The following is a 27,365-nucleotide window of genomic DNA, read 5'->3' on the forward strand; positions in this document are numbered from 1 at the left end:
GTCACCTGTAGAAGTTGGTGATTGCATTTATTCGTGGTTATTATAATTTTGCAAAAATCCAAAGAAATAGAGTGACGTCATAATTTACAAAAACAATTTTACCTTTACGACTTTATTACATTCACGCTCTAAATCGAACTTTATTCTTCAAACAGCTTGACTTAGTAATTTAAATACATATTACTATAATTACAAAATCAACATCAACAGTGGTTTTACAATATAATAATATTAAATAATACTAGATTGCACCTAACTAGCTTAGTTTAATTTAACTCGATCCCTCCAAAATCATCAAAACTCACCGTGTCAATTCCTAACATCTAAAAAAAACCCTAATTTCTAATTTCACATTCCCTTCTTCATCGCTGAATCGAAGACTTTCTGGTTCTAGTTCCATTGAATATCTCAATAGCAACTCCTTCCTCTCCGATTCTCCATTTTTCGCCGCTGCTTCCAGGCAACCGGTTTGTTAAACACGATTGCATAGCTCTTATACTGTTTCCTTTTTTTTTTTTTTTTTTTTTTTTTTGAAAACAAAAGACCTCGACCAATTTATAACCATATTTTAATGGAGTGCAATGTTAAATGGGTGCGTGTTATTCTCAAACTCTGCTGTCAATCCTAATAAGGACAATGGAGCTAAACCATCTATTGCTTCTGCTAAATCAAAAGAGAAATAAGTTGCTGACGTGAAAATTCTTCGTATACTTGCCAGTTATTTATGGATGAAAATAATTTGGAGTTTCGCTTAAAGTTTTGACAGCTCTTGCCTTTCTTATTGGTGCTAAGGTCTTGAATGTTCAGGTCCCTTCTCTATCTAAGCTTGTTGTTGATTGGTTGACTATTGCCACTGGCAATGCTACTGCCCTTGCTTCCTTTACCACTGCTAATTCTACTCTCATTCCTCTATTTGCTACTCCTGCTTCTGTTTTCGTTGGATATCGCATTGCCGATTCTTGTGCTTCTGCTTTCAATTGTAATTCTTCTATACATGTATACTTGCTCTTTTTAGACTTTTGATGTTTTTTTCTTTTCTTTTCTTTTTTTAATATTTGGGTGAAACTCTATTCCGGCAGAATTGAGGACTGCTGTGTTCTCTAAGGTAGCTCTGCGAACAATCCTTCAAAACTGAGACGGAATATGTTAAGGATTAGAAATGTAGAGGAAGGAGCAATGATGAAGAAGGGAACGAGAAATTTGAAATTAGGTTTTTTATTTTTTAGATGTTAGGTTTAATTGATATGTGGAGTTTTGATAATTTTGGGGGCTTGGGTTAGCTGGTTAGGGGATCCACTTTAATATTATTATATTGTAAAATTTTAATTAATTTTGCAATTAGGGTGATAATATATATAAGTTACTGAGTTATGGTGCCTGAGGACGAAGCTATATTTAAAGCGATAATGTAATAAGTCACAAAGATAAATGTATTTTTATAGTTTAAGTCATAAAGAGGTGGTTGTATTTTTGTAGCTTAGGTCATAGAGTCACATGTTTATGATACTAAATTATTAATTCAGGGCTCATTTAATATTAAATGGTGTATTTTTTTGAAATATATACACTTTGAAGTAAATTAATTTTTAGAAAATATAATTTAAATGTATTTAGTATATAAATCAACTTCTCAATAAGTAAATTATTCTCAAATTATAAAAAATAATAATATTAATAATAAAAATTTAAATATGTTTAGATAACATGACAAATTAATACAGTCATTGCATTTTACCGTGGAATTACTATTTCTCTAGCCATCTTTATATAAGGAAAAAAAATGTAAATTATGTACAAATATTTTATGGACTTTTGGAAGAGTAGACTTCCCTAGACTACTCAGACACCGAAATAGTAACGCGCAAAATTGAATACTCGCGATTTACGAAGCAACTGAGAAATTTCAGCTTGTTTGCTACTTACCCAACAAATTTTGGATTGCTATCGTTTCTAGTTGTGGAGTGAAGGATACGCGGTGATGGCACTAAATTTAAATATATTCAATAAAGGCAACATGCACAAATTCAAGATGTTTTTTTTAATGACACTTTAAATTTAATATGCAGCCATTATGTTTTTAAATTTATAAGTTTTAATAATATTATATACATTTACATACTAATAACAATAATTTTTTTATTTTTTTTATTATTATACATAAAATACTGATTTGATGTATTGCTCAATTGTTATTATAATTTTTTTTTTGAAAATTAATTGTTATTGTAATTTTTTTAACAATAATTTTTACATTTTTCATTTACTTAATAAATATTTAATTGATTTAATTTTAAAAAATTAAACATTTACCCCTTATTTGAAATAGATGAATTTCACAAAATTTATCTTGAAATTTAAATTTTTGTATTTAATATGAAAATAAATAAAGAATCAAATTCTACGAATTCAATTTCAATATAATTAAATAAAAAATTCTACCAAAAATGTGAAATTTATAAATGAATTTCATAAACTTAAATAGCCCATAAAACTCTTTACTTTTTAACCTTCTAAAATTATTATGTTAAATATATTTTAGGAATAACAATAAAAGAATATATATATATTTTTAAGTGATTTACTTAGTTGATAGTAAAAGATTTCGAGAGTTTTGGTATGGGATATTTTGCTTTTATTTGTACAAAAGCCCCAATTAATAGACTGTGATCCTAATAATAAGCGACAAGTCCTAAACATGTAGTTGGCATGGCTTGGCCTTGGAATGCCCTATCATAATATTTTATATAATGTAATTAAGATTAAAGTAATCTTAATCTAAATATTTATTTTGGCCTTTTTATATCTTTCTCACATGTATGATAAATAAACAAATGCTTAGCAATCACGTGGACAGGGTGTAATGAAAATAGTTTAATAACTTTAATTAACACGAGTTCTAATCAACAATTATAAATAGATTAGGCGAATATGAAGAAGCTATAGAACCGGAAATTCTTGTAGATCAAACATGAAGATATCTTAGATATATTTTGAAAATTGAATCATAATAGAAATTGATCTCTCTCTCTCTCTCTCTCTTTTTTTTTTTATTTATTTATTTTGGGTAGCCAAGACAATGCTAAGACCCAAAGAAAACAAGCCAGAAAAAGAAAAATATACTGAAAAACAATTATTTTATACGTAAATTTAAATGATCAAAGTATAAAAAATTGTATGGTTTTAAATTCCTTAAGAAAAAAAAAAAATAAGAATTGCAGTATATTTGTACAGGGAACGTAAAGTGTTTAAGCTTTTAGCCTTTGGTCCATAGTCTAGGCCCAGGGCCAGGAAATCATTTTAAGACCCGAACCGATGGTATTAGACCATCTTTTTGCATTCAAATTTTTGTATTTGGAATAATATTTTATGTAAATATATTCATGTTCTTAAGTTGTTTTTTAACTTATAAGTGAAATCAAATACCTTTTAAATGAATTTACATATTTAAAATATTGTTTATTTATATGTATTTTAGGTAATGATCCACTTAAATTTTTAGAAGTAATTCACTAAAATCATTAAATGGATTTTATTTTTTTTTTCTTATATCCAAACACAAAAAAAGGAAAATAACTCCTCTTGTTAGAATCTTCATTTTTTATTTTTTTCTTCCTCATTTTATTTTCTTTCTTTTTAGTATGTATCAAATTTGGTTGGTTTAATTCGAAGTAAATAAATTGAAATTTGTATATAAAAATTAAATAATGTACAAAAAATGAATTAAACGTAATTAATTCAATTAATTTCACAAATTTCTAGCTATATATTTTATATTTCATAAAAATCGATCTGAACTCAAAATAATTTTTAATTTTTTTTTATGAAAAATAAAATAGAACTATATGTATTAAAAACTAAATCAAATTTAACTAATTGGATTAATCAATTTAACCAAATTACATCAAGAGTCCAGTTTGGTTAGATTGGTTTATGAAAGGTCAGCTCTCTAATCCAAACACAGTGAACATTGTCAGAGTTCTGTTTATCAATGTACTGTACCATAGGAAGGAAGTAACTTGTGAGAAGGTATAATCCAGCAATAATGCAATTTTTGGCATCTTATTTTTTAACTTTTGCAATTTATGGTATTTTATTAACATTTCTTAAACATTAAAAAGCAAAAAGTAAAATAAATAAATAAATAAAAACCAAACTGCACACCCACAGTTACTGTCAAATCAAAAAACAAAAATTAAATATCAGAGAAAACCTTCTATGACTGGCAACCAATACCACGTTCTTAACCCGCCAATGAGGGCTAATACCGTCATTATACACAAGCAACGTTAAGTCGCTAAACGCTCCCGCATATATTCTTTTTTTTTTTTTTTTTTTTTTTTACTTTAAAAACAAGGCGCGAAATCCACACAAATCTCCCGCGCCTTCTTGACCAACCCTCACTCTCTATCACGGCATTGCCTTTTATTTCTCCGCTCCTAACCCTACAATCCTCCCTCCGCTGCCTATCCTTCACCTCACCATGTATCACCCCAACCAGCCTCACATCTCCCCCGCCACACCCGGTGGATCCACCGCCTCCTTCTCCTCCGCCTTAGATTTCAACAAGCGTGTCAAAAAACAGCGTGGTAACTATAACTGTGGCCGCTGTGGTCTCCCTAAGAAAGGCCACTCCTGCCACCTTCCTCCCGCCGCATCGACTACTCCGACGTCCGCCGACTCCTCCGCCACTGTCTCTACCTCTACGTCCCGTTCTTTTTTTCCGTCCCGTCAGCAGTACTCACACCTTCGCAGAGCGCTATCGTTTGATGATATTGATATCAGATGTGACTCTCCAGAGCCTGAAATGGACTACTCAGAGCCCGATCTGTTTTGTTCTGGTTCAGGGAAGTTGCCAGCGAGCTGTATGTGGGAAGTTCTAAGGAGACTTCCTCCTCCAGGACTGTTGGCGGCGGCAAGAGTTTGCAAGGGGTGGAGAGACACGGCCAGGCGGTTGTGGAGGGCGGCCGAGGAGCTCAGGCTGAGAGTTCCGCCCAGAGCTCAGCTTGGGTTCGTTGGATCTGTGTTGCAGAAGTGTCCTGGACTTGTTAGGCTGAGTCTTAAGATGGAAAGGTTTGAGCTACTTTCAGTGGGACTGTCTTTGATTCTATATTATCAGATCTAGGGTTTTACAGAGTGGATCAATTTGGTATCATGGACATTGACATTATAACGATCGAATGGCAAAAGGAACTTGATCTGGACTAGATATAAAGAAAATGATAGAAATTGCGGCTTCATCTATGATTAGAAACGCTAAGAGAATAATAAATTATCAATGCAGGCACGTCGTGGTACTGTTTGATCTATAACTATCAATACAGGACACGATTACACACTGCTCGATTAACATTTTTTTTTTCTTTATCAATAGATTTAATAGGACCGAAGGTGCATTTTTAAAACATGGAATAGATATTTCGAGAACTACCTTGCTTTGAGGCGTGCTTGCACTTTAGTCTTCTGCGTTTGACTTGAGTTGACCCGGTAAGAGTTGATTTTTGATTGGTTTAGTGTTGCTCTGCTGTTGCAGTGATGTGGATGCTACAATGTTGGCTTGCATCGCCTTCTCTTGCCCCAACCTGGAGTGCATGGAGATTTCTACATCTGATTCTGCCGTCAATCGAATTTCTGGGTATAAATTTCATCCTATTTTCCCGATCTGCTGATCTTAGTTTTTTTTCCTTATCTCTATTTAGTTGCCTACCTAGTATGTTCTATCTAGTTTCTGTACCCAACCCACCGGTGGAAAATGCTCTGCAATGCTAATTTCAGAACTGTTGAGAATAACGTCAGTGACAATGATGTCAAACGAACAATCGAATGATGATTGATGACATCAGTGTTATGGAACTCGCATTTTTGTTTAGGATGGGATGGCGGGTCCAATATTATGTATGCTGTGTCACTTCGGTGCATTTCTTTAATTTATCTTCATTGCCGTGGCTGATAATTACCTTATCCTGTTGGCTGTAGAATTTGTTTGTTTCAAGAATTCAAAATCTTAGGTTGATAGAAAGTTTTATTTTGTTATTTCTATTAGGGAGTTTAATTCCTCAATTTATGTCGTAAATCTTCTATGTGATGCTGCGTGTTCCTAGCACTGTTCAGGATCGAGTCAATTCAATATTTTGGTTGTGTTTCTATTCTGCCGATGGTATACTCAGGCTATTGGTTAATATTCCAAATGCAGTGATGAACTAGGTCGTTTTGTTGCTGATAAACGTTGCCTTACAAGTCTTAAGATGGAAGGATGTTCTAATCTAGGAGGTTTTGTCCTCTGTTCATCGAGTCTGTCTACGCTTTGGCTTTCAGATCTATATTCCTTATCTAAGACGGTAATTTTTGAGTTGGCTTATCCATTAAGTTCTTTAGCTGATTACTTGCTGCATTCTCAAGATTTGAAGCTCTATTATTTGGACACAAGATGGCATTCAGAAAAGTATTCCGTCATCTAAGTAAATTCCTTTTTGCTTATCTGTTGTCCCTTTTTCTAGGTCTTTAACTGTCCCAATTTGAAAGAGGTTTCTCTTGATTTTTCCCACCAAGAAAACGATAGCACTGACCTTGTTGCCATGGTTGATGCTTTGGGAAGGAGCTGCTCGAGGTTACAAAATATGCATATCGCATCTGTTCGGCTTTCTCATGCTGTGGTGCTTGCTCTTACAGCTGCTAACTTAAGGTTGGTTGTCAAATTTTGTTATCAGGCTCAGTATTCTTATTTATGATGTGTGAACACCATATGATGCATGTTTGCTGAAAATTTGAAGTGCTTTTAGCAGTCTTCTATTTCATTTTCTATTATATGTTCAGCTTATGGAAATATCCATGAATTTGCTTTGTTGAATTGGGTGTGTGTGGGAGCTGATGATTGTTTTCTTGCTCAATGTTTTTAGGGGGCTGCGAATGCTTTCTCTTGTTCTTGGAACTGACATTACTGATGCATCAGTTGCTGCCATTGCTTCAAGTTATTCAAAATTAGAGTTGCTTGATCTAAGTGGGTATGTCTTGTGCTGAAGTCTGCTAACGTTTGATGATCACTTCATGATTAGTTTTCATGATAGCATTTCTGAAGTTGCAACTTGGTTTCAGGTCTAGCATCAGCGATGGTGGTATTGGCATGATCTGCAATGTGTTCCCTGGAACGCTATCAAGACTCCTCCTTGCCCTTTGTCCAAATATAACTTCAAGTATGCTGCATATCCAAGCTGTACATATTTGCTGAGTTGCAATTATATCTGTTACATACTTTGGTGTTTACTATAAATGATTCTCTGTTGATTGCTCTGCTCGGTTGTTTGCGCCCTAGGTGGAATTCAATTTGCCGCCGCTCAATTGCCTCTTCTTGAACTCATGGACTGCGGAATGACCATATGTGACCCAAGTTCTCCATGTCCAACATCGGGTGTGAGTGGAGAAGGCGAGGTGCAGACAACATTTCAGAACAAATTACATCTTATATACCAAAAACTCATTATAAAACATGGTCGATTGAGGAAACTGAGCTTGTGGGGATGTTCTGGCTTAGATGTGAGACATCTGTCATCTGAAAATTGTAGCATTGATTTTTATTGCTTCTTGTTCTTAATTTTTGGATTTCAAAATGCAGGCCATATACCTAAATTGTCCAGAACTCAATGATCTGAATCTGAACTCATGTACAAACTTGCATCCAGGTGAATTGCTTTATGCTTATTTCAATGTGATAATCAGTTCTAGTGCTACTCTAGATTTTGCTTTCTGCTTTCTTTTTCATCTTGATTAGCCCAATGAAGAGCTAATTGGTTGTGATGTTTATAATCTCAGAGAGATTGCTCCTTCAGTGCCCCAATTTGGAAAGTGTGCATGCATCAGGGTGTCAAAAGTTGTTGATCGGAGCCATTCAAAGCCAGGTGAATAGTTTGTTATTTGGAGTTTAAATTTTATTGTTTGATTCATGGCGCAACAGCTACTTGTGCATTGGCGTTTATCTTAGCCTCTGAAGAATTGATGTATACAGGTTGTTCATGTTGGTAAAAGTAAACCTTGGAATAAAACCTTTTTGAAATCGACAAGTTACTTCTGAATGGGTTGATTTTAGTTCACATTGAATTGTATAATTTATTTTATTAAGCAAAAGCTGAAGTTTGTGATGTTTCAAATTGTTGCCTAGAGGTTTCTCTTTGTAGGGCTGCTTTAGTGGGAGTAGATTGGGATTTAGGTCTGCACTGCATTTCTTCAATCACCTATCACTTGGCATATTACATCTTAAATCTATGGACTAGTTCTACTCAAATAAGAACCGTTCGTCACTTCAGCACCTGAAGTTATTTTTATTCCATAATATAATATGAAAACACTCGCTGAAAAATGGATCTATAAGCCTCTTTATTATTTTCATAGCATAGAAGAAAATCGCATTAAGTAGGATTATGGGAGGCAACTATTTTCTAGTGGCATTCATCTGAAGTTTAATCTGTTATAAAATTATACAATGTCATTGTACTTTTGCGACTTAAATGGAGTCTGCAAGCAGCAAGGTTCCACTTCTCACTCATTCAGATTGTTGGACTTGTTTTTAGGTCGATAATTTTGGCGTTATGGAAAACCATTGCCCAAGTAAACGTTTAGCTGATGGCTCAAAGAGGGTTCGTGTTCCTAATTTCCTCAGTCAACAGGTATACTGATCTCTCTGTCACACCATCATATTAGTGGTAGCTATGAATATAATTATATAATGTAACCATTTAAGAGCAGTACCCTCAATGCATTGGTTCTTCTATCTATTTCGTTAAAAAGAGTTGACATGAACTAAAATATGGAAAGGTTATGCTTGGTTATACTCACATTAGTTTTTCTTCTTCCTATCTTACAGCCACATGATGATGATAAGAAGCGGAGGAGGGTTGGCGCACATACTTGCAATGTTCTTGTAGACTGAGAATGTATCTATTGCTCAAACATTCTTACTGTGCTCGTTGGTGCATGCAACTTGTGCTTGTCACCAATATCCCTGTGAATCCACATGATTTATAAATGTGCAAAATGGCAGATTGAGTAAGCTGCCTGTACCATTGTCTTTTCAATCCTAACACAACATTGTTCAATTCAAGAGAAAAACATTACTGTGAGAACCTAGGAATGTTTTTGGAGTTCTTACAGCTATTCATTAAACAAATAAGATTATGTTCAGTGTAGTTTGCTCTAGCTGTTTGCAATTATGCACCAGTTTTTTTCTAATCCAGAGGCTTCAAATTGGACATCATTTGTGGATTGATAATATATTGATTCTTAAGGCACAAATGGTAGTATGTAAGAGATCGAGATGTGCTGCTGTAATGCTGTTCCCTTTTTCTCCGTTAAAATTCTCTTCATAACCATTATTCCTTGGATTTTGAGCACAAGATTAACGAGAAATTTAATGTGATCCTCAGGATCTCGGTTGAATTTAACATTAATCTTCTATTCCATCAACTGTTTTCAAGGGACCAATTAGGTTATTAATTTTTACATTTTACATTAATTTTGAATTTTAGTTTTTGATTTAGGATTAATTTATGTTGGAGACTTTTTATCATCGACTCATGCGCTTCATGGTATGCTCGGGCTCCAACTTAAGAATTGTGGCTTTGTAAGATATCCATCATTTAAGCTAAGTCTGTTTTTTTTTTTTTTAAAAGAACGTGGATATGAATAATTGGTTAATTTAATATTGTTTAATATATTTTATTGTTTTTTACTTTTCGAAAAAAAATTTATTATTCAGAAAAATCATAATACAAGGAAGAAATAAAAACGATTTTATCCTTTAAAAAATACGGATCAAATTTGAGAATGCTTTGCTTTGGGCAAGGTTGTGGATAGATGTAATACTCACAAAATCTGTATTAGATTGTCTAATCACACTCAAAATGCGAAAGATCAAGATATTCTAAACATCTCATAATCCTAACCCAGTGGATGATAATCCTAACCCAGTGGATGATTGACACGTATGTCTGTTTACCGCTCAAGAACACGTGTCTTCAACGGGGCAGGAAAACGCTGTGGCTCAAGAAGCTGTAGATTTCTGCTCCGAAACTCATTACTGGCTTTCTCCCTCTGCAACGTGCTTCTGGTTTGTTTGTTTGATCTTCTATCTCGCTCTCGGTGTCTTCGTGTTTGCTTCCTGAGATTCGAAAATGGAGGTCTCTTCGCTCCCGACGACCTCAAGAGTCTATCTGTCTTCTCCTTCAACAGGTCTGTCTGTGTCTATGGCTATTGTGAATTGCGATCACCTGTTGTCGCTTTGCGATCAGTTTCACAGTTCTTCACAATATTAAAATTGTATTTTGAACTCGATTATTGTTTATTATATATAATAATATTTTTCTTCAATAGCTAACTCTTCTCAATTATTTTGTTTTAGTTTTCTTCTGGTAATTTTATGACTGTTTTTGCGTTGCTTTGTTTTGCGATTGTTTATGGAGTTTAAAAAATGTTACTGTTTAACAGAGTCGCTGTTGCATAAAGCTGCTAAAGGACTTCCTTTAGGGAATCCACGTTTAGTATCCATTTCATTGAACAAAAGAATTTCTCAGACTTTATTGAGACAAGCTGGTCATCTACTTCGCAATGAAAACTCTACAAACTCTACAAAGGTTATTATTTTTATTATTGTTTGCAATTTCGCATTTTACACCCTTTTATTTGAAAAAGAAATAGCTTTGGGTGAAAAAGTTAAAAACTTTTGTTCTTGATGTCAGTTTGTAGTTTGATAATTATGGTGTCAGGTTTTATGCAGTCTCAAGGGAAAAATTCCCACTATAGAGGCCAGGTATGTTCAATAGTGGTCAGATTGCACACATATTTCTTTGCTCAAATTCGAATCCACGACCTGATTTTCGCATTTTTTCAAACTTGTTCTCTATGTCCTTGATTTGCATTTTTCTCGAGATTGTTTTTATGCAAGTTACTAGCTGCATTTGATCAATGCATTCATCTAAAATCTCAATGTAATGTTCAATGAAAATGAGAAAAAACAAAAAGATAAAACTTAAAAGAGAATTAAGACACTGTGTTTCTGCCCATATTTGTTGTGTGCTTAAGACATTAGACATCTCTATGCAAGCCAAAGTACAAAAGTACCTTTGATCGATCGCCAACTTGAAATCAGCTTATGACTATTAATTAAAGGACACTTATGAAATTAATTAAATGTTTATCTGTTAATACATTGTTAGGCCCGTTTTATGGATCATTGAAATGGCTTTCCAGTAACCAGTGTCAATATATTGAGTGTCACAGACTCCTATTTGGATTAATCTTTATATTTCCTGGAGATATTTATTGTTGAAAGAAAGATGGTTTGGTGCATTGAACAGAATCTTGTTGTTCTGCATTTTTATAGTATGACAAAGTAGTAAATTTTGTTGGCATGCAAGGGCATGTACTACTAGAGAAGAGGATGAACTACCGGAGTTAACATGTTCATGTGATTGATTTCCTATTTTTTATTTTTCACAATTCTGCTGTTGCAGCAAGGGATTGTGCATGAAAAAAGCGCCTGTCTAGTTTCAACAAGACAAGAAGTGCCATGTATAACTTAGATAGAAATGCTGACGAAGCCTTTGTTGTTAAATACTATTAAGTTTAATTATTTTTATGTGACAAATTGAAATTTAATAACATTATGGTATTATTAACGGTTGAGCGATCGTCAGTGAAAAATTTAACCAGTTATGTATGATGAAATATCTGTTTGCTTTATTTTTTGGTAATCTCTGTTTGCTTTGTTACTAATTACCATTGCTTCTGTTATCTTGCAGTTCTATGGATGAGATATATGATTCTTTGGCAGAACGTCTACTTCCGACTGGAGCAGCAGCATCAAATCCTAATCTGAAGTAAGCTCTAGACCTTTGAACATAAAAGTAATGTGCACTTGACAGCTTTTGCGGCTTGGTAAATGATGTCTGTCTGTCAGATGGGGTTTTCTGTATTTATGAACAAATTCAGCTTTCCATAAGATCTGTACCACATATGTGTTTCTTATGAAGCCTCCTGTCACTTGATGCATCTCCTTCCATGTATGTGCAAACACAGACACGCACATACTGGTTTTGAAAATAAAACCGTAGATATCTTGAGCATTTGCTATGTGAATTTTTATTAGAAATAGTTATAATTGGAACAAAATACAGGGATTCTATTAAGGAGGATTTTTGTGGGTAGCTGTGTGACTTTGAGAGGTGGGGGGTGGTGGGGAATATATGAAGGACCAGATAATTGAAATCTCAGCTTTAAAGAATGTGTAAAACCATGTATTATAGGGTACAAAGATCTACCTAAATAATGTTTTATTATGTCTCAACCATGATTAGACATGTTATTATATTTCTTAACAACAATCTAGACTTGTTAGTTTGGTACGTCAAACTTCTTTATATCCAATATGAGTGTGAATGTGTGAACTTTCATCTTTGAACCCTATCAACAAGGGATGAGAACATCTAAGAATATTTAGCATCTTACCTTTGTAAATATGGTTGGTTGTTATTTGAGTAAAGAACTAGAGATGCCCATTTCACCATAAATTATCAGGTTTTATTTGCTTTGTTCTAAACACGGTGGAGAATCCTTGTCCTGCCAAAGGCAATAGGATGTGGTCGGGTTTAGGCCGACCTCTATTGATTTTATCCTGATTTTAAAAATGTATTTTGTAAATTCTAATTCTTCTTTGTATAATTATCTAATTATTTGTATATAATTGGAGGTATGCCATTTATTGCTAAATATGATTCAATCTTTTTAAATAAGTTTTAGTGTTCCGACATTTAATATATATGCATAACCCTGGATTGGTGATACACCAATATATAATTTTTGGATAAATTATAAAATTATGAAAATAAAAAAAATACGTATATGTATATCTGCCTCCCTCTTCCCCCATGCTCCTAGTTTCCTGATGGAGTGGGGATGGGAATCGGAGAACCTGTTTTTTCATTCCTAATAGAGAGAATGTTTGTTTCGAATCATGTTTTCTATAAATACATACAGGCATATTGTAGGCTTGGCTGGTCCTCCTGGTGCTGGAAAGAGCACTTTAGCTTCCGAAGTAGTGCGACGTGTAAATAAGTTATGGCCCCAAAAATCTTCCTCATTAGATTCTCAAGTCAAGCCTCCTGATGTTGCTACAGTTCTTCCTATGGATGGGTTCCACCTATATCGTTCACAGCTTGATGCAATGGAGGTTAAGTTTGATCCATGTTTTTCTCCACTCTAGTTATTGGACCTTTTTTCTCAGTGCTAATTTATGTTCTTGTCTTTCAGAATCCAGAGGAAGCCCATGCAAGAAGGGGAGGTGGGCTCCTACCATTAACTGTTTGTGTTTTAAAGATATTATTGCTACTTAACTGCTGTTATTTGTATTGGTGATTCAGCTCCTTGGACATTTGCTCCAACTCTACTACTTGAGTGCCTAATGAAATTGAGGAATGAGGTGAGTGGCTACTATTTCTGTGTGCTTGCAAGTTTATCTTTCTTGTCTTGAAATGGTTAGTGAAGGATACTGTGTACTGATAGCAACATTTCTTTTATGTTAGTCCATTTCAAGTGCATTATTACCAGTTTTCATTACTAATTCACCACCAAAATTTCAGGGTTCGGTTTATGCTCCATCATTTGATCATGGTGTTGGAGATCCTGTTGAAGATGATATCTTTGTGAGCCTTCAGTAAGTAATTAGAGTTCTTTCATGTAGATCCTGTCAATGGATGCTGAATTGTAGATGATTTTATTGTCCTTGACTTCTGATGGTTGATATTAGATAATAAGCGGATCTCATTGGCTCTACACTGGTATCAAAAGCACATATGCTATCCCAATAAGGAAACTTCTTAAAATTGAAAAAGCAATAACTAAAATGCCTGAAATAGATGGGAAAAACCAATGAGCTGAAAGGGTTAAAAGGAATGATCTTACCACATGAGCTTAATTTTGTGATTGAAATAGATGTTAATCATACAATTAAACTGATATATGCGAAATGAACACTCTTGAAACATAGCATGTTGCAATGTTGGTGAAATCTCTTTCTTAATAGAAATGTAATTATAACAATAAAAATCTAGAACGATAAAAATGAAAGTGTAGGCTACCATGTGTCATAAAAAATCTTATTTTCTTGCTCTTGCAGGCATAAAGTGGTCATAGTTGAAGGAAATTATCTATTGTTGGAAGAAGGGGTTTGGAAGGATATATTGTCTATGTTTGATGAGAAATGGTATGGATTGTGTTTTTGTACTTTTGAGTTTTGAGTGTTTTACTTGTGGTAATGACCAGAAATATAATGCTGGACTTTATTAGTTTGAAGCCTATTCTTTATGCATTTGAGGGTTTCCTTATATGTTATTATCATCCCATGAAATTAACCTTGCTACAAAGTCTAGAATTAAGAAGTTCAATATGGAGTTTAACTGGTTCTATGTTATTATCCTTTTCTGCAGTAAAAGTTTAATCGTTCATGTTGCCTTTTCCTTGAAGGTTTATTGATATTGACATTGATAAGTCAATGGAACGGGTTTTAAGGAGACACATTTCAACTGGTATTGGCCTTTTCTGCAGTTTTAACCAATTGCTTCCCCTCACAAGTGAAATAAAAGAGATGTCTTTGGATTTTAACTCTAATTTTATTTCTATGGCAGGAAAGCCTACTGATGTTGCTAAATGGCGGGTAAACCTTTACTTCGGATATGAGCCTTAAACTAGTCTTTTATAATGATTCATTCAACATTATAATTGCTAAAAGTTTCTTTCAAAGTTTAGTTCATGTAACACTAAATCCATGTTCCTGCAGATAAATTATAATGACAGGCCCAATGCTGAGCTTATAATGAAGTCAAAGAAAAATGCCGACATTGTAATCAGATCTATTGATTTCTAAAGATCATTCCACCAACTATTGCAGTGGAGAAATGAGAATGAGGTCAGTTGAACTTGTTTCTTTTGCATCAAATAGAACAGCCCTTTCTCTCATTCTCTCTAAATAAACTAAAGGTGAAGTGATGTTTTAGTTCCGTAATCGATTGACAGACAAATTTCTCATCATAGAAGAGAATTAGATGAACCCTAATTCTTAATATAAGGGTATTGAGAATGGAGTATCTCATATTTGAGTATTCTTCAGCCATAAGTTCTTATCAATTCCATGAGAGGTGCGTTTATTTTGTAATTCACAATAATATTGTTAAACCTATTTGATCTTTAATGAATAAAAGAGAATCTAATTGGATTGTGTAAACCCTTATTTCTTGTTTTTATATATTATTATTATTATTATTATTATTATTATTATATATATATAACGTTTTTTGGACAGAGAATGACATTATGCCAAGGGTGAGATGCTATTCTATCGAACGGCATTACAAAAATAATAAAGATTGTATTTTTATATAAACACTAATACATTCTTCGACTTTAATAACAATATTTAATCCTTTTATAATAATAATTAAGAAAATAGTCAGAATATATTGATTTGATTTTCAAAAAATACATATTATAATGTCTAATTTCCCTTCTTACCTTAAAATTAAAATTTTCTATTTATTTTTACTATAAAACTGTAAAAAAAATGTTGGTAAAATGGGCCTAAAGTTAATTTATGTCCTTCAAGAAGACAAAAGATGACAGCAAAGTTGCTGACTATTGAATAAAATGCAGAAGCCTGAGAGTTGTTTATTGGGTGTCGTTGGTGTGAGAGACAAAAACGTGACGCTCATTTACAAACTCTGAGTGCTCTGTGAAAGCTTCAACTCACATAATTAATGTACTTTTTTTTTTCTTCTTTTTTTTTTTTTTTTTTTCCTTCATTCTCATATGGTAACTGTATCGCTTTTTCATTATTTAATCGTTGCCTTACAAAATTAGGAGAAAAAGATTTTATTGATTTTTTAATTAATCAACTAAAAAAAATTAAGAAAGAAAACTTGTTTTTTCAATTTTACTGTCGAAAAAAAAAATCAGATTTTATTATCTCACAATTTAATCTAAACATATAAATATGTTATTATTTTTAATTAGTTTCTCTTTGTCAGTTAGAATTCGCAATGTTTAAGATAAAAAATTGTTCAAAGTTTAACTCAGTGGTATATGCAAAAGAAGAAACAAAATTAAAGTTTTGTTAAGGGTTAAATTGATATTTTATCACTTTAATATAATTTTTAAAAGAAAACCTTAATTCATAAATTTCATTAAATTATAAAAAAGAAATAGTAATTCTCTCCTGAAAATACTAGCACTTGCCCTAAATGGAAAAGCACGGAATTCATTAATTTTTGTCAGATCCAAGATGTGAAACTGGTCCAGGCCCATCGATTGTTCGTAAAACAGAGAATTATTACAAATTTAATATAATTCACCGCCACAAAATTCTAATCATTATAATGAAATAAAACATATAAAGGCCATAATCACAGGCCAAACCTCTCAAAATCATTAATGAAATAAACCTCGCCTAAAGTGCATATATGACCAAATAATATATTTTTAAATTCAAATCTATTTTTTTCATATTAAAAAAAATTATAAATATTCATGTGACACTCTCCCCTTCCACTTAAAATGATTCGTTACTTTTTTCTTCATTTTCTTCGTGTGAACATACAATATGAAAATATTATTGAGACTTCATGCATTTTTTTTGCTGAATGATAAATTTTTAATTTTTAATTCTATGTCATTTTGAACCTTATACTATTACACACTTAAATTTATAAATTTATTGTACATTTTTTTTATAATAACACCAATAATTTTTAGGATTTTGATTTTTATACACAGTGTATTAATTAATTTGATATATAATTAATATAATTTTTAGAATAATAATTTTATATTTTTTAATTATCAAATAAATATTTAATTGATTTAATTAGCATGAAAATAATAATCTCTTTGTAAAGCTTAAAGAATAGAATAGATGAAGAAACCTATAGAAATGGGCATGTATAAATGCTCCATTAACATGCACATGATATTGTTCCCTCCTCCAACAAGGTCATGGGACATTTCCCTCTACCCCATGAGAAATTGTATATGTACATAGCAATAAAACAACATATATATATATATATATATATTATTACAATCATTAATTAATATATAATTAATAGGCAAACCATATTAATTATGACAGTAATTAAACAAGCCGGACATATGTAACCAAGTCTTAGAACTTAAAGAGAGTTCTTGTCCACAACAATCAAAACTCAAATAATGCATATGTCTCTCAAATATATAAACAAACCCATACATATTAATAATATAATAATACAGAAAACAAACCTAACATCCTGCTCAATCCATCTGCATGCTTTTTAAAAAAAAAATGTTTATATTTTTTTTGCTTCCTGCTTTATGCTTGATCGAAGGAGCAGCTTATAGTTGCTGGCTATACTTTAGCTGTGTTCTTGCGTTTCTCCATGGCTCTTGGTGCTAAAAGGAATTGGAAAAAAAAAAAAAATCAGAATAGATAATAAAAGTCAATACCTTAATTAAATTAGAAACGGTAATTAATTAGTTAGTTGATGACTATTAAAAAGGTTAATTAGTTCTCTAGCTTATATATGTACTTTTCTTTTTCTCATTAATTTCTAGAGTTCATTAATTTTTAGGTATTTTTTAGTAGTGGCGATTAATTTCAATTATATATATAGAAATATAATACTAACCAATTCCAGTTGCCTCAGTTCCTTTCATTAGACGTAGTCGTTTGCATGATTCGACAAACATTCTAGGTGAAACAAAAGCAAATTAATTTCAAATTAGAGTTAAATTAGTAAAAATAAATGAAACTAATAAATGCCAATTAGTGAATTATTGTGGTTATAATTCTCAAAAAAATAAAAGAAAATAAAGAAGACGAAACATACTCCCATGGAACATCACCAACAAGCATCCAGTCACCATCTTTATCTTCATAAGTTGGGACATAGTCAGTACCATTCAGAAGGTCTATGAGTTTGCTTTCATTCAGAAAGAAATCTTTCATTCCTTGGGATCCACAATTTCCTTCAAATATTAGAAATATATAAAAGTATGTTTGAGTTCAGCAAATAATTTTTCTAAAATGGTAGATTGAACATTTAGGAAATAGTTAATTACGAAACCAAAATAAGATTAATCTCATAGTTTAAAAGCATGTAAGTTTTAATGGGAAATAAAGAAAATACAAAAACAAAAAAGATGAAAATGAAATAAATATACCTATGGTACTGAACATCTGAGCTAGGGCATGAGAAAGTTGGTAATAACCATTGTACATGTTTAAGTCAACTTTACGAAGATAAGGAGCTCCATCCATGCTCACCTTCACAAAGCTTCCATTGCTATTGCTCAGCTTTGAGTTATTTTCACTGCTCTCCTCGCTACTGTTATTCTTAATATTGCTGCTTTTTGGCACTGCTAACATATTCTTTCTGTATGATCTCACCGGAGGCCATCCCACCACTTGTGCCCTATATTTAATATATACACATATCAAATTATTATTATTATTATTCTTAATTTTCTTGATTACCTTTCACTGCCATCTTTTACTTTCTTTTTTTTTCTTTTCATTTTTCTTGGAAACCAAACACGCCAACAAACTCAGTTTATATATATTAGGATTCTAGATACATAGACTTGAATGGTTACATGTAATTTTCTTTTTCACTTACAGTAAATCTAATTAGGTTCTGTTCTTGTGTAAAGCTTATATCATCAAACATAAATGACGGTTATCTAATCTCCATAGAAATAAATTAGAAACTGCTCTCTCTCTCACAGAATATGATCGTACCTGACCTAATCATATGTGCCACAAAAAAACAAAGAAGGAAATGAAAACAAATTGAAGATTAATAATAACTAAATTGATTATTACATGAAAAAGAATATATGTATATATATAAGAGCAACTTACTTAGCTGGTGGCTTTGCTGGATCAGCGGCGAGAAGATTCTTCTCCCTCGGCAAATTCTTAGTTTTCTGATTTGGATCAAACGCTGCAGATTCTTCCTTGGAAGAAATATTAAGCTCCAAATCAACAGTCTGAGAGAATCCTCTCTTCCTTATTGTCATTTCTCCTTCATTTCCACCACCTCCACTATTATTTCCCGGTAACCCTAACCCTAGCCTCAGCTCAGGCTCCTCAAATCCCATGTTTGCCTTCTCTACTTCCATTGATTCTCAGTTCACAGCCTCTTTCCCGCTCAAAGAAAAAAACAGCTAAACACCTCTCTCAATATATTCTCTCTAAACCTTATTTGGGCTATGGATGGTTACAGAATTTCTCTGTAATTATGTAATGTTTTGTGAGAAATGGTAACAATAACAAAAATAATATACAGAAACAAGGAAGGAAGAGTTTTGTGATGTTGGGAGTTGCAGGGTATTAATATAATGATTATTGGAAAATTTTCCTATTTATTGATTTTTGATTAATTGGAGTTGGACGCGTGGATTTTTGTCTGAGCTGGATTTTTAAAACTTTGCTAGTGTAGGTGACGACATGGTGATGTTAAGGTTCCCATGATTGTTTGTGGCTTGCTGAGTAATGTTGGCTGCAATTGCCATTTTCACTCAGGGCTTGCCCTGGCCCTACATTATTAATATTCTTTTGCTCTTTTATAATTTGGGAATTATATAAATTTTAAAGCATATCATCGTTTTTTTTTATAAACCTATTGTCACTTTTTAAACAAAAGTAAAACTCTTTTAACAGTAACTATTTAAACTCGAATTCTACAAGTAAAATTTACTTAGGAGTCGAGTCTACTTCCGTTAATCTTATTCCTTATTATAATTTAAAAAAAAAACCATTTCAGGTAAACTATCTTAGAGTCTTATTATAATATATATAAAATATTAAGTAAAAAGAAATAATTAGGTAAAGTAAAAAAAAAATTCCAATATGTTAATTGAGATAGTAGTAATTGAACTTAATTAAGTATAATTCCATTATAGTAATAATATTCATATAAATTTTGCAAAATATAATAATAGTCACAGTGTCAGGTAATAAGATCATAGATTTTCCATTTTGAGTTATTGCTTAATTAGTGTTATGGTCCCTGACTGGGACATCAATTAGGAAACATTCCTAAGATGAATGTAGTTATCAAAATTAATATGCAAATTTATTGGAAAATATACCTCTTATCAATAAATTCCTTTGAGATATTCAATTCCTGTTCTGTGGTGCACAAAGCTATGACCAATTCCAACACATCCCATCTACATTTTCTAACATATATATTAACAAAATTCAAAGCATATAGATGATTATAACACAGGAAAGTTAATTAAGTGCTTGGAAAAACAAGAAGGGAAGGTGGTTTAAAGTGGTGAGCAAAAAGGAAATTTTAGGCACAAAAGGAGAAAGATGTTATATATATGTGAAACAATTATATTGACAATTTGACAAAACCCACTTGTCAACTGTATTGTTTTTAGGTATACACAGAAATGGTTTGTGGTGTAATGTTTGTCTAAATTTTGCATGCACACATGCATCCCATGTTCATTATCTGCAATTGCAATATGTGCATTACCAGCAAACTCTAGTGGCCAACAAACTAATACCAATACACATTGTATATGCAAGAACTTCATCTTTCATTAAAATTTGTATGTATTAAGAGGACATTGCTCAAGAGTTTAGTTCTTAATTATGGATTCAAGAATCATGTATATTAAGGTTGTGTTCACATTAGCTTTTGAAATATCTTTCACTAATTTTTACAGTGTTCGATAACATGACGTTTGAATTAGCTTTTAAAGATTAAGGTAGCATTTTATAAAAAGTTAACCCTTATAAGTTTTATTAAATGTTATTCAAACAGCTAACTAAAATAGATAACAACTACCAAATAATTAATTTTATTCAACATACCCTAATCGTTAATTATTTGATATAAAAATGCAACAGATCCTAATTGTTATAAATCAATTAGTTGACACTGAATTTAATTATCCGGGAGGAGCACTTTTCCCTTCTTTCTAGACATGCTCAGCGCGAATCCGAATTAATTGACACAGGATGATTGTTATAAAAAAAAACAAAAAAACAAAATTTCAATTCCAAGTAGCAAATAGCTAGCATTGCATGCTGTATTTATGGTGGGTTCCATATTGCAATCTATGATAGGAGTTGGTATTAAAAATGATGGTAACTCAAAAACCATCTTAAGCCAGAGAAAATAAACTGAAATTTAAAATAAATTTATTAAAAAAAAAAAAAGGAGAGAGAGGAAAAGTCTTTCTATAAATGGTTAGTTGAGAAGAGTGGGACCTAATGGGGGTAAAGAAAGCATGTGAGTAGATTCATTAGAAGAGAGGGCATGTGAACTTGTTGGCTTATGGGGCTGTGTCGCCCAAGCGTCAAACCCTATCCCATGTGCGCCGCTGCAGGGCATCCCACTTACCACTCTCTCTCTCTTTTTTTTAACATATATATATATATATATTTATTTTTTTAATTAATTAATTATTTCACTACATTATTTTATTCATCATTAACCAATTTTAAGATTTTAACTCAATTATATTAAGTGTATTTAGTCTGGTCATCCTTTTTATAAATGAGAATAAATTACAGTTTTTTTTCATTAATTGAAGAATAATTTTAAGAACACATACGTTCTCTAATTATGTTTTTAGCTAAAAAATAAGAATTCTGTATTCTTACCTATTACATTAATCTCGTCGGATAATTAAAACCATTTAATAAAAAATAACATATTTGAAATATTGGACATTTACAATTAATAATAATACTCCAAAGTAAACTGGGGAATTAAATTAGATCCTTAAAAAACTGAGTTCGAAATGTTGTCCGATAAAGATCTACTGCTTGTTGGTATGTACTAAGATTATTTGTGTAAAATCCTGACGTTGGTTTCCCCTACAGAGAATCAAATATAGGTACAGTCTTCAGCAACCTTCTCCACTCATCTTTTCTATACGTGATCATTAATTATTATTTATATATAAATTACCTGCTTCCCCGCTTTTTTAATTTATATTCCCTTTTGCAATTCAATAATTATTCAATGATTATTCGTCAGATATTCATTGGGGCGGTGGTTATATACCATGTTAAAAAATTCTGGTCAAATGGCCTTAAAGGAAAAAAAAAATAATAATTGGTATTTAAATTATAATCAAATTAATTTATTAGGATTTTTATTTCAAAAATTAAATTATAATTTTATATTTTTTTATGTGCATGGAAAAGAAATTACCTATTAAATGGTAGGAAAATTAATTAGATTCTTATATAGAAAATAAGATATTTTCAATATAATAATATTTTATACCTCTCTCTAAATAAGTTCTTAAAAGATGCGCACCCCTTTTCTGCATGCACACTCACATGCTACTCCAAAACCTAAATGAGTTCATACCAAAAATTATATTATATATTTATGGTTAAATTATTTCTTCGAGTTCAAACACATGTATTTCCTCGAGTTCCAACACATGTATTTCCTCCTTTTAATTTACCTCATTAATTTAGGTTATTTTAGCATAGCAAATAACAACCACACCACTATAATACATATAATTAAAGATTGTACTTATAACCTATACATATATATATATATAATATGTTTCTTTCATAATTGTTATACCGTAGAAGAATATTTAATGATATATAGCAAATATCAAAAAAAGAAAAAAGAAATGAAGCATTCGTGTGGCAAAGGGAAGGTAAACGAATGCATAAAAAATATGTGGCCAAGAATTCCAAGTCGTTCTTGTCGAGGATTAATGGGCTGTCTATGCATGAAGGTGACTGGCTGATTGATTAAAAATACAGAATAATAATAATAATAAAAGATTAAATGTGTGAAAAAGCTTACCAGATAAACCATGTACTTCTATCTGGGCCTGGTTTGTGCCGGATATCTTGTTCCACTTTATGAAGCCAAAATGGGCAACTCTTTGCTTCTCTATACGGAACTTGTCATTGTTAGGTTTGGGCCTCTTTCACTTATTTATTGCTGCTTGGAATCACCTCAGCCTCACGTGTGCTTCTAATCATGCCTTCGTCACATCACTCTCTCTCTCTATGTATTATATATATTTGCTTCAAAGCATGTTGTGAATGATACTTTACTTACTTTAACAAACAAACAAACAAACAAAGATCATGCTAATTTCTATACATGATTTGATAAATTCAAACCTACCGATCAAACACCAAATTTCAACTCTCCGTCAATCTTCCATCTTCATATTAATTGATATTATTATTATTATTATTTTGAGTTGCCATTGAGAATACAGAAATTAATAATTAAAATTTTAATCTCAAATTAGTTAAAATTAATTAACTATTTGTTTTATTAAAACTGTTAATTTTTAAAGTTTTTCTTATTTTACTTTAAAAGTCATTTTTTAGAATTTTTGAAACCGTTTCTTATATTTTTTTTTTCAAATAATTTTACAAAATTAAAGTAAATTAATCATTTTGTATACTGCGTAAAAAATTGAAAATTGACAATTCGAGTGAAAAGATAGGAACCAAATGCTTAAGCAACAAGGGGATGGCGCACGGACATAACTGAAACACAGAACTGAGACAAGAGAAAAGAATCGGTGGGGCCTTCGATTTTGCTATTTTGGGTTTTGGGCCTTTTGAGTCCAAAATGTAAGTTGTACGAACACGTGTGGCCTGAGGTCCACATTTCGATAGCAATATTTAACCCCTATTAGACGTGTGTTTCACGAAATTGATGATTGCCTTACCCTTACACGGCTATAACTATTGCACGCAAAAGCCGCATACTTACTTTCCGGTGTGGGAGCATACAGTATATCTTCTCTTTCGATTTCCAAATTTTCTAACACAATGTCTTTGTATGATAATGATACAAGACTTGCAGATATCAGATCAATATCCACACACTAAATCACTTCAAAAAGTTTTTTTTTTTTTTTTTTTAAATTATTACTCTTCTATCTTTTTCTTTTCCAATAAATAATTAGAAATATACTCATTTAAATCAAAAAAAAAAATCTTGATTTGTTTAGTTTATGGAATGAACCTATAATACACTTAGTGTAAGTAAATCTATTCTTATAAATTTATCTATTTGATAATAGCAAAATGTTTTAATTAATCAGTCAATTTCGGTAAAAAAAAAATTAAAAAGGGAATGACTAAAAAGTTTAAAACTATAATCGAAATCAAAATTGGAATCATTAAGTATGTACCAATTTCAATTTCAAATTTAGAGAACTCAAATCTAATTATTCATGAATAGCTTGTTCGTAAAATTAACTGTTTTACTCCCTAAAAAAAATGTTTTACTATGATTTCATCAAATATCAAAATATAACATTTTATAATTGACTTCTTCACCTTCTAAACACTATTATTAAAAAAAAAAAAGTTTATCAAATGTTAATCAAATGTTAAAGAAATAACGTTCTATAAACCGATTATCTCGAACTTTAAATATAAATAATAAAACTAGTATTTTAGTCTAGTCAAAACACTGAATCAACAAGCAAAAATTCTAAACCTTACATTAAAAAAGGTGTTATCGGCCGACCTTAGTTTGTTGGGTTAAATCTTTTATTCCTGAAAGATAGAATTTAGAAATGGGCAACAAAATTTTAGAGACAAGAAAGGATACCACAGTATAATGGAGTAGGGTCTAAGAACTAATAAGGGACATGGAAGTGTTATTGCCATGGAATTTTTTTTTTTTTTTTTAAAAAAAAGAAAGAAAAAAGGGCGTGGACCCTTTAATTAAGACAAATTAAAAGTGAAATTTTGTTGTCATAAAGCATGCCAGCAAATCATATTAAAGACTTTTATTTTGTCCATTTGCTATCTTTATTTTTGCAGGCCATACCTGAGTTGGTTTTTTGGTGTCATATGTAGCCCATAGCATGTAAGTGTAATAAGGAATGTGGACATTTGAGGTTTTCCGCAAGGCATAAGCCCCACCTCCAGAGACTAATTTGTTTTGAATTCAAACCTAGCTACTATTTCCCCACCGCCAAATGAAGTTGGCTTTCGCTCATTTCCAGCTAACCACCATACCCGGCGGCTGTGTAGGCCAGTAGCCACCTTCCTCCTTTTCCCATTAGTAGTTATTTATATAGACATGGTTTAATTTCCCTAATTGTTCCTAACCTTAGCGCTGAATCCACTGAGACACATTAAAACATATTTAAATGCTCAAAATAAATTTTACAAACAACTATACAACCTCGTTAGGTGGACTACATTCATATGAATTTTATCAACAAAGTAAGTAAGATCGTTCAAAACTTAGATACGATAGAAGGAAGATTTTATTTGAATATTATCTTCGACCCAAGTGTAGAAACACATATGTAAATTTAAAAAATAAATATATAAATATATTATATATTTTAAACAAGTATATCACCATATGAACTGACGATTAAATCAACAAGGGAACAGAATTTCACTTGTGAGATTAAGAATTTAAAACTTAGAGTAGCGCGAGAATTTACCTGAATGCAATATGGACTTAACTGTATTTTAAATTATAAATTATAATTATAATATATTAATATGCATTAGTAATAAATTCAGCAACCATGGGTAAAATTAAGTCCATTAAAACTTGGTCACTAAAATGAGAAAAAAAATAATAAAAAAAAAACGTTATTATGTAATCGTCTCTAAATGAATAGAGTCACAATCGGCACATTCTATGGGATCTGCAAATGTAGTCCACAAAACAGTACAAGATCTTGCTATCTCAATATATACTTACAAATCAACTTATTATATTCAATAATTAATAGGTATTGATGAGTTTATATCATCACCAACACCAAAAAATTTTGTGGACGAGACTATGAAGATGTAACAATCATATATAGTCATTCACAGGCAATTTATTAGTTGCACATACCCATCATTTTATTAATTTTCAAATTTGAGAAGACATTAATACTAACTCATGCACCACAATTTTCTTCTTTTTTTTCTTGATGAATTATTGAAACACCCTGAATTTTTATTTTCAAAACTTTTAAATTTTTATTAAATCAAAAATCGCAAATTTTGGCCGCGTGGGTTGCAATTGTAACATAGTCCCAATTCGAGCCCAAATTTTCGAATTGGGCCTAAGCCCAAAACAGTTCATTCGGGAATTTTCGATTTGAGGACAGTTAAAAATTTTCGAGAATAACGTGAAACACCAGGATTAATCTATTATATATATATATATATATATGAATTAATTATTCTAAATTTAAAATCATTACTATTAATACTTGTATTATTAAGTAAGTGGAGGAAAGGTTGCAAAACATAATAAAAATAATTAAAATAAATCAAACCGGACCTGGAAATTTAATCGATTTATCGAAAACCACACGAATAATAGGAAAAACTCGAAAACCGAACAAATGAGACCAGATCACTAATCGGACCGAACCGGTTCGAATCGAACCGGAATGGCCCAGCCCACTTTCCTTCCTTCCTTTTCTTTTTCCTTTCTTTTCTCTCCTTCCTTTTCCCTCCTTCTCTCTCGCGCGTGACAGCCTCTCATCTTCCCCCTCCTCTCCGTCTCGTTTCCGGCCACCGTTCAGCGAGAACGAGGTGGTGGTGGACTCACCTGGCACTGCGGATCATCTTTCCTGCCTCCTCTCGCACGAACGGAGCTCCAGCGGCGCGGATCGAGCTCGTTTGCTCCGACAGCGCTACTCTTCGATTTTTCGGCGAATCCCGTTGATTCCGTCAACGTCAGGTGCTAGAGATGGTCTCGATCGACTCCTCTCCTCCACGTGAACAATTCCCCTCCATTGGTACGTGATTTTGCTTGAGTTTTGATGAACCACCATGGATGGCGGCTTGAAGGTGGCTGTGGAGGTCGATCCGGCCAAACGAGCCACTGCCTCATCAAACCGATGGTAGATTTGGACTCCTCGCGAAAATTGGAGTCAGGTGGTGGTGACCTTGCAATTTTCTGGGCGGTTTAGCTTTTCCGGCCACCGTGCACGGCGGCCGGCCGGCGGCGGTCCGGTGACCGGCCGGCGACACTCCGGCGAGGCCCGGGAGACAGAATTCTCTTTTCTTCGCGTTGAGCATGGAATCGTCACCCGATTCTCAATTGGTACGTTCCAAGACTCAATTCTCAAATTTTTTTTTTTTGCATATAAAGCATCAATTGATTATTAAATTTAATTGTGTTATAAATGTCAACATTTAAATTTATGGGACATTTTAGTTAACTTCGAATAGGTATTTAATCGAAGGACTTTGATATATTAGGTTGGAAGCTTGTGAATTTAATTGGGAAATTCATAAGAGAACTGGAACTTAGGATTTATTTGTTAGAAATTGTGATTATATTAAGTTA

General features: G+C 32.2%; 3 protein-coding genes across 4 annotated transcripts; 2 read left to right on the forward strand and 1 right to left on the reverse strand.

Annotated features, from left to right (window-relative positions):
* The first annotated feature begins 4,370 nt into the window (after positions 1 to 4,370).
* Positions 4,371 to 9,216, forward strand: FBL17 (RNI-like superfamily protein). Its single transcript, XM_012236720.4, has 11 exons — positions 4,371 to 5,070; positions 5,531 to 5,632; positions 6,191 to 6,335; positions 6,495 to 6,679; positions 6,894 to 6,998; positions 7,090 to 7,187; positions 7,307 to 7,527; positions 7,607 to 7,673; positions 7,804 to 7,889; positions 8,559 to 8,654; positions 8,852 to 9,216. Exons 1-11 carry the CDS (start codon positions 4,481 to 4,483, stop codon positions 8,915 to 8,917), a joined length of 1,761 nt encoding a protein of 586 aa, XP_012092110.1. The 5' UTR covers positions 4,371 to 4,480; the 3' UTR covers positions 8,918 to 9,216.
* Positions 9,217 to 9,798: 582 nt separating this feature from the next.
* On the forward strand, positions 9,799 to 15,259 carry LOC105649899 (P-loop containing nucleoside triphosphate hydrolases superfamily protein). 2 transcript variants are annotated; one of them, XR_002286183.3, is made up of 12 exons: positions 9,799 to 10,215; positions 10,471 to 10,616; positions 10,749 to 10,792; positions 11,784 to 11,861; positions 13,018 to 13,210; positions 13,291 to 13,321; positions 13,401 to 13,459; positions 13,620 to 13,693; positions 14,156 to 14,242; positions 14,466 to 14,564; positions 14,664 to 14,692; positions 14,816 to 14,873. XR_002286183.3 is itself a non-coding variant. In XM_012236721.4 (12 exons), exons 1-12 carry the CDS (start codon positions 10,158 to 10,160, stop codon positions 14,900 to 14,902), a joined length of 948 nt encoding a protein of 315 aa, XP_012092111.1. In that variant the 5' UTR covers positions 9,802 to 10,157; the 3' UTR covers positions 14,903 to 15,259. The 2 variants fall into 2 exon arrangements, 1 of the variants encoding a protein (XP_012092111.1); XM_012236721.4 differs by having other exon boundaries at positions 9,802 to 10,215; positions 14,503 to 14,564; positions 14,816 to 15,259.
* Positions 15,260 to 17,128: 1,869 nt separating this feature from the next.
* LOC105649900 (auxin-induced protein AUX28) lies at positions 17,129 to 19,402 on the reverse strand. The gene is made up of 5 exons (XM_012236722.3): positions 18,929 to 19,402; positions 18,229 to 18,479; positions 17,895 to 18,033; positions 17,694 to 17,755; positions 17,129 to 17,457 (listed from the first exon to the last, which is right to left on the reverse strand). Exons 1-5 carry the CDS (start codon positions 19,186 to 19,188, stop codon positions 17,414 to 17,416), a joined length of 756 nt encoding a protein of 251 aa, XP_012092112.1. The 5' UTR covers positions 19,189 to 19,402; the 3' UTR covers positions 17,129 to 17,413.
* Between the last annotated feature and the right edge of the window lie 7,963 nt (positions 19,403 to 27,365).

Source organism: Jatropha curcas, chromosome 5, assembly GCF_041381405.1.
Source record: "Jatropha curcas cultivar XTBG-Jc1 chromosome 5, XTBG_Jcur_1.0, whole genome shotgun sequence".
Taxonomy (NCBI): Eukaryota; Viridiplantae; Streptophyta; class Magnoliopsida; order Malpighiales; family Euphorbiaceae; genus Jatropha; species Jatropha curcas.

What these genes read in the sequence shown, in the direction of transcription:
- FBL17 (XM_012236720.4), top strand. Translation starts at nt 4,481, where the DNA reads ATGTATCACCCCAACCAGCCTCACATCTCCCCCGCCACACCCGGTGGA. An exon ending in CTTACAGCTGCTAACTTAAG is followed by an intron (nt 6,680 to 6,893) that starts GTTGGTTGTCAA and finishes CAATGTTTTTAG; the next exon opens with GGGGCTGCGAATGCTTTCTC. An exon ending in GAGTTGCTTGATCTAAGTGG is followed by an intron (nt 6,999 to 7,089) that starts GTATGTCTTGTG and finishes ACTTGGTTTCAG; the next exon opens with GTCTAGCATCAGCGATGGTG.
- LOC105649899 (XM_012236721.4), top strand. Translation starts at nt 10,158, where the DNA reads ATGGAGGTCTCTTCGCTCCCGACGACCTCAAGAGTCTATCTGTCTTCT. An exon ending in AGCCCATGCAAGAAGGGGAG is followed by an intron (nt 13,322 to 13,400) that starts GTGGGCTCCTAC and finishes TTGGTGATTCAG; the next exon opens with CTCCTTGGACATTTGCTCCA. An exon ending in TAATGAAATTGAGGAATGAG is followed by an intron (nt 13,460 to 13,619) that starts GTGAGTGGCTAC and finishes CCAAAATTTCAG; the next exon opens with GGTTCGGTTTATGCTCCATC.
- LOC105649900 (XM_012236722.3), bottom strand. Translation starts at nt 19,188, where the DNA reads ATGGAAGTAGAGAAGGCAAACATGGGATTTGAGGAGCCTGAGCTGAGG. An exon ending in TCAGATGTTCAGTACCATAG is followed by an intron (nt 18,034 to 18,228) that starts GTATATTTATTT and finishes TAATATTTGAAG; the next exon opens with GAAATTGTGGATCCCAAGGA. An exon ending in GTTGGTGATGTTCCATGGGA is followed by an intron (nt 17,756 to 17,894) that starts GTATGTTTCGTC and finishes TGTTTCACCTAG; the next exon opens with AATGTTTGTCGAATCATGCA.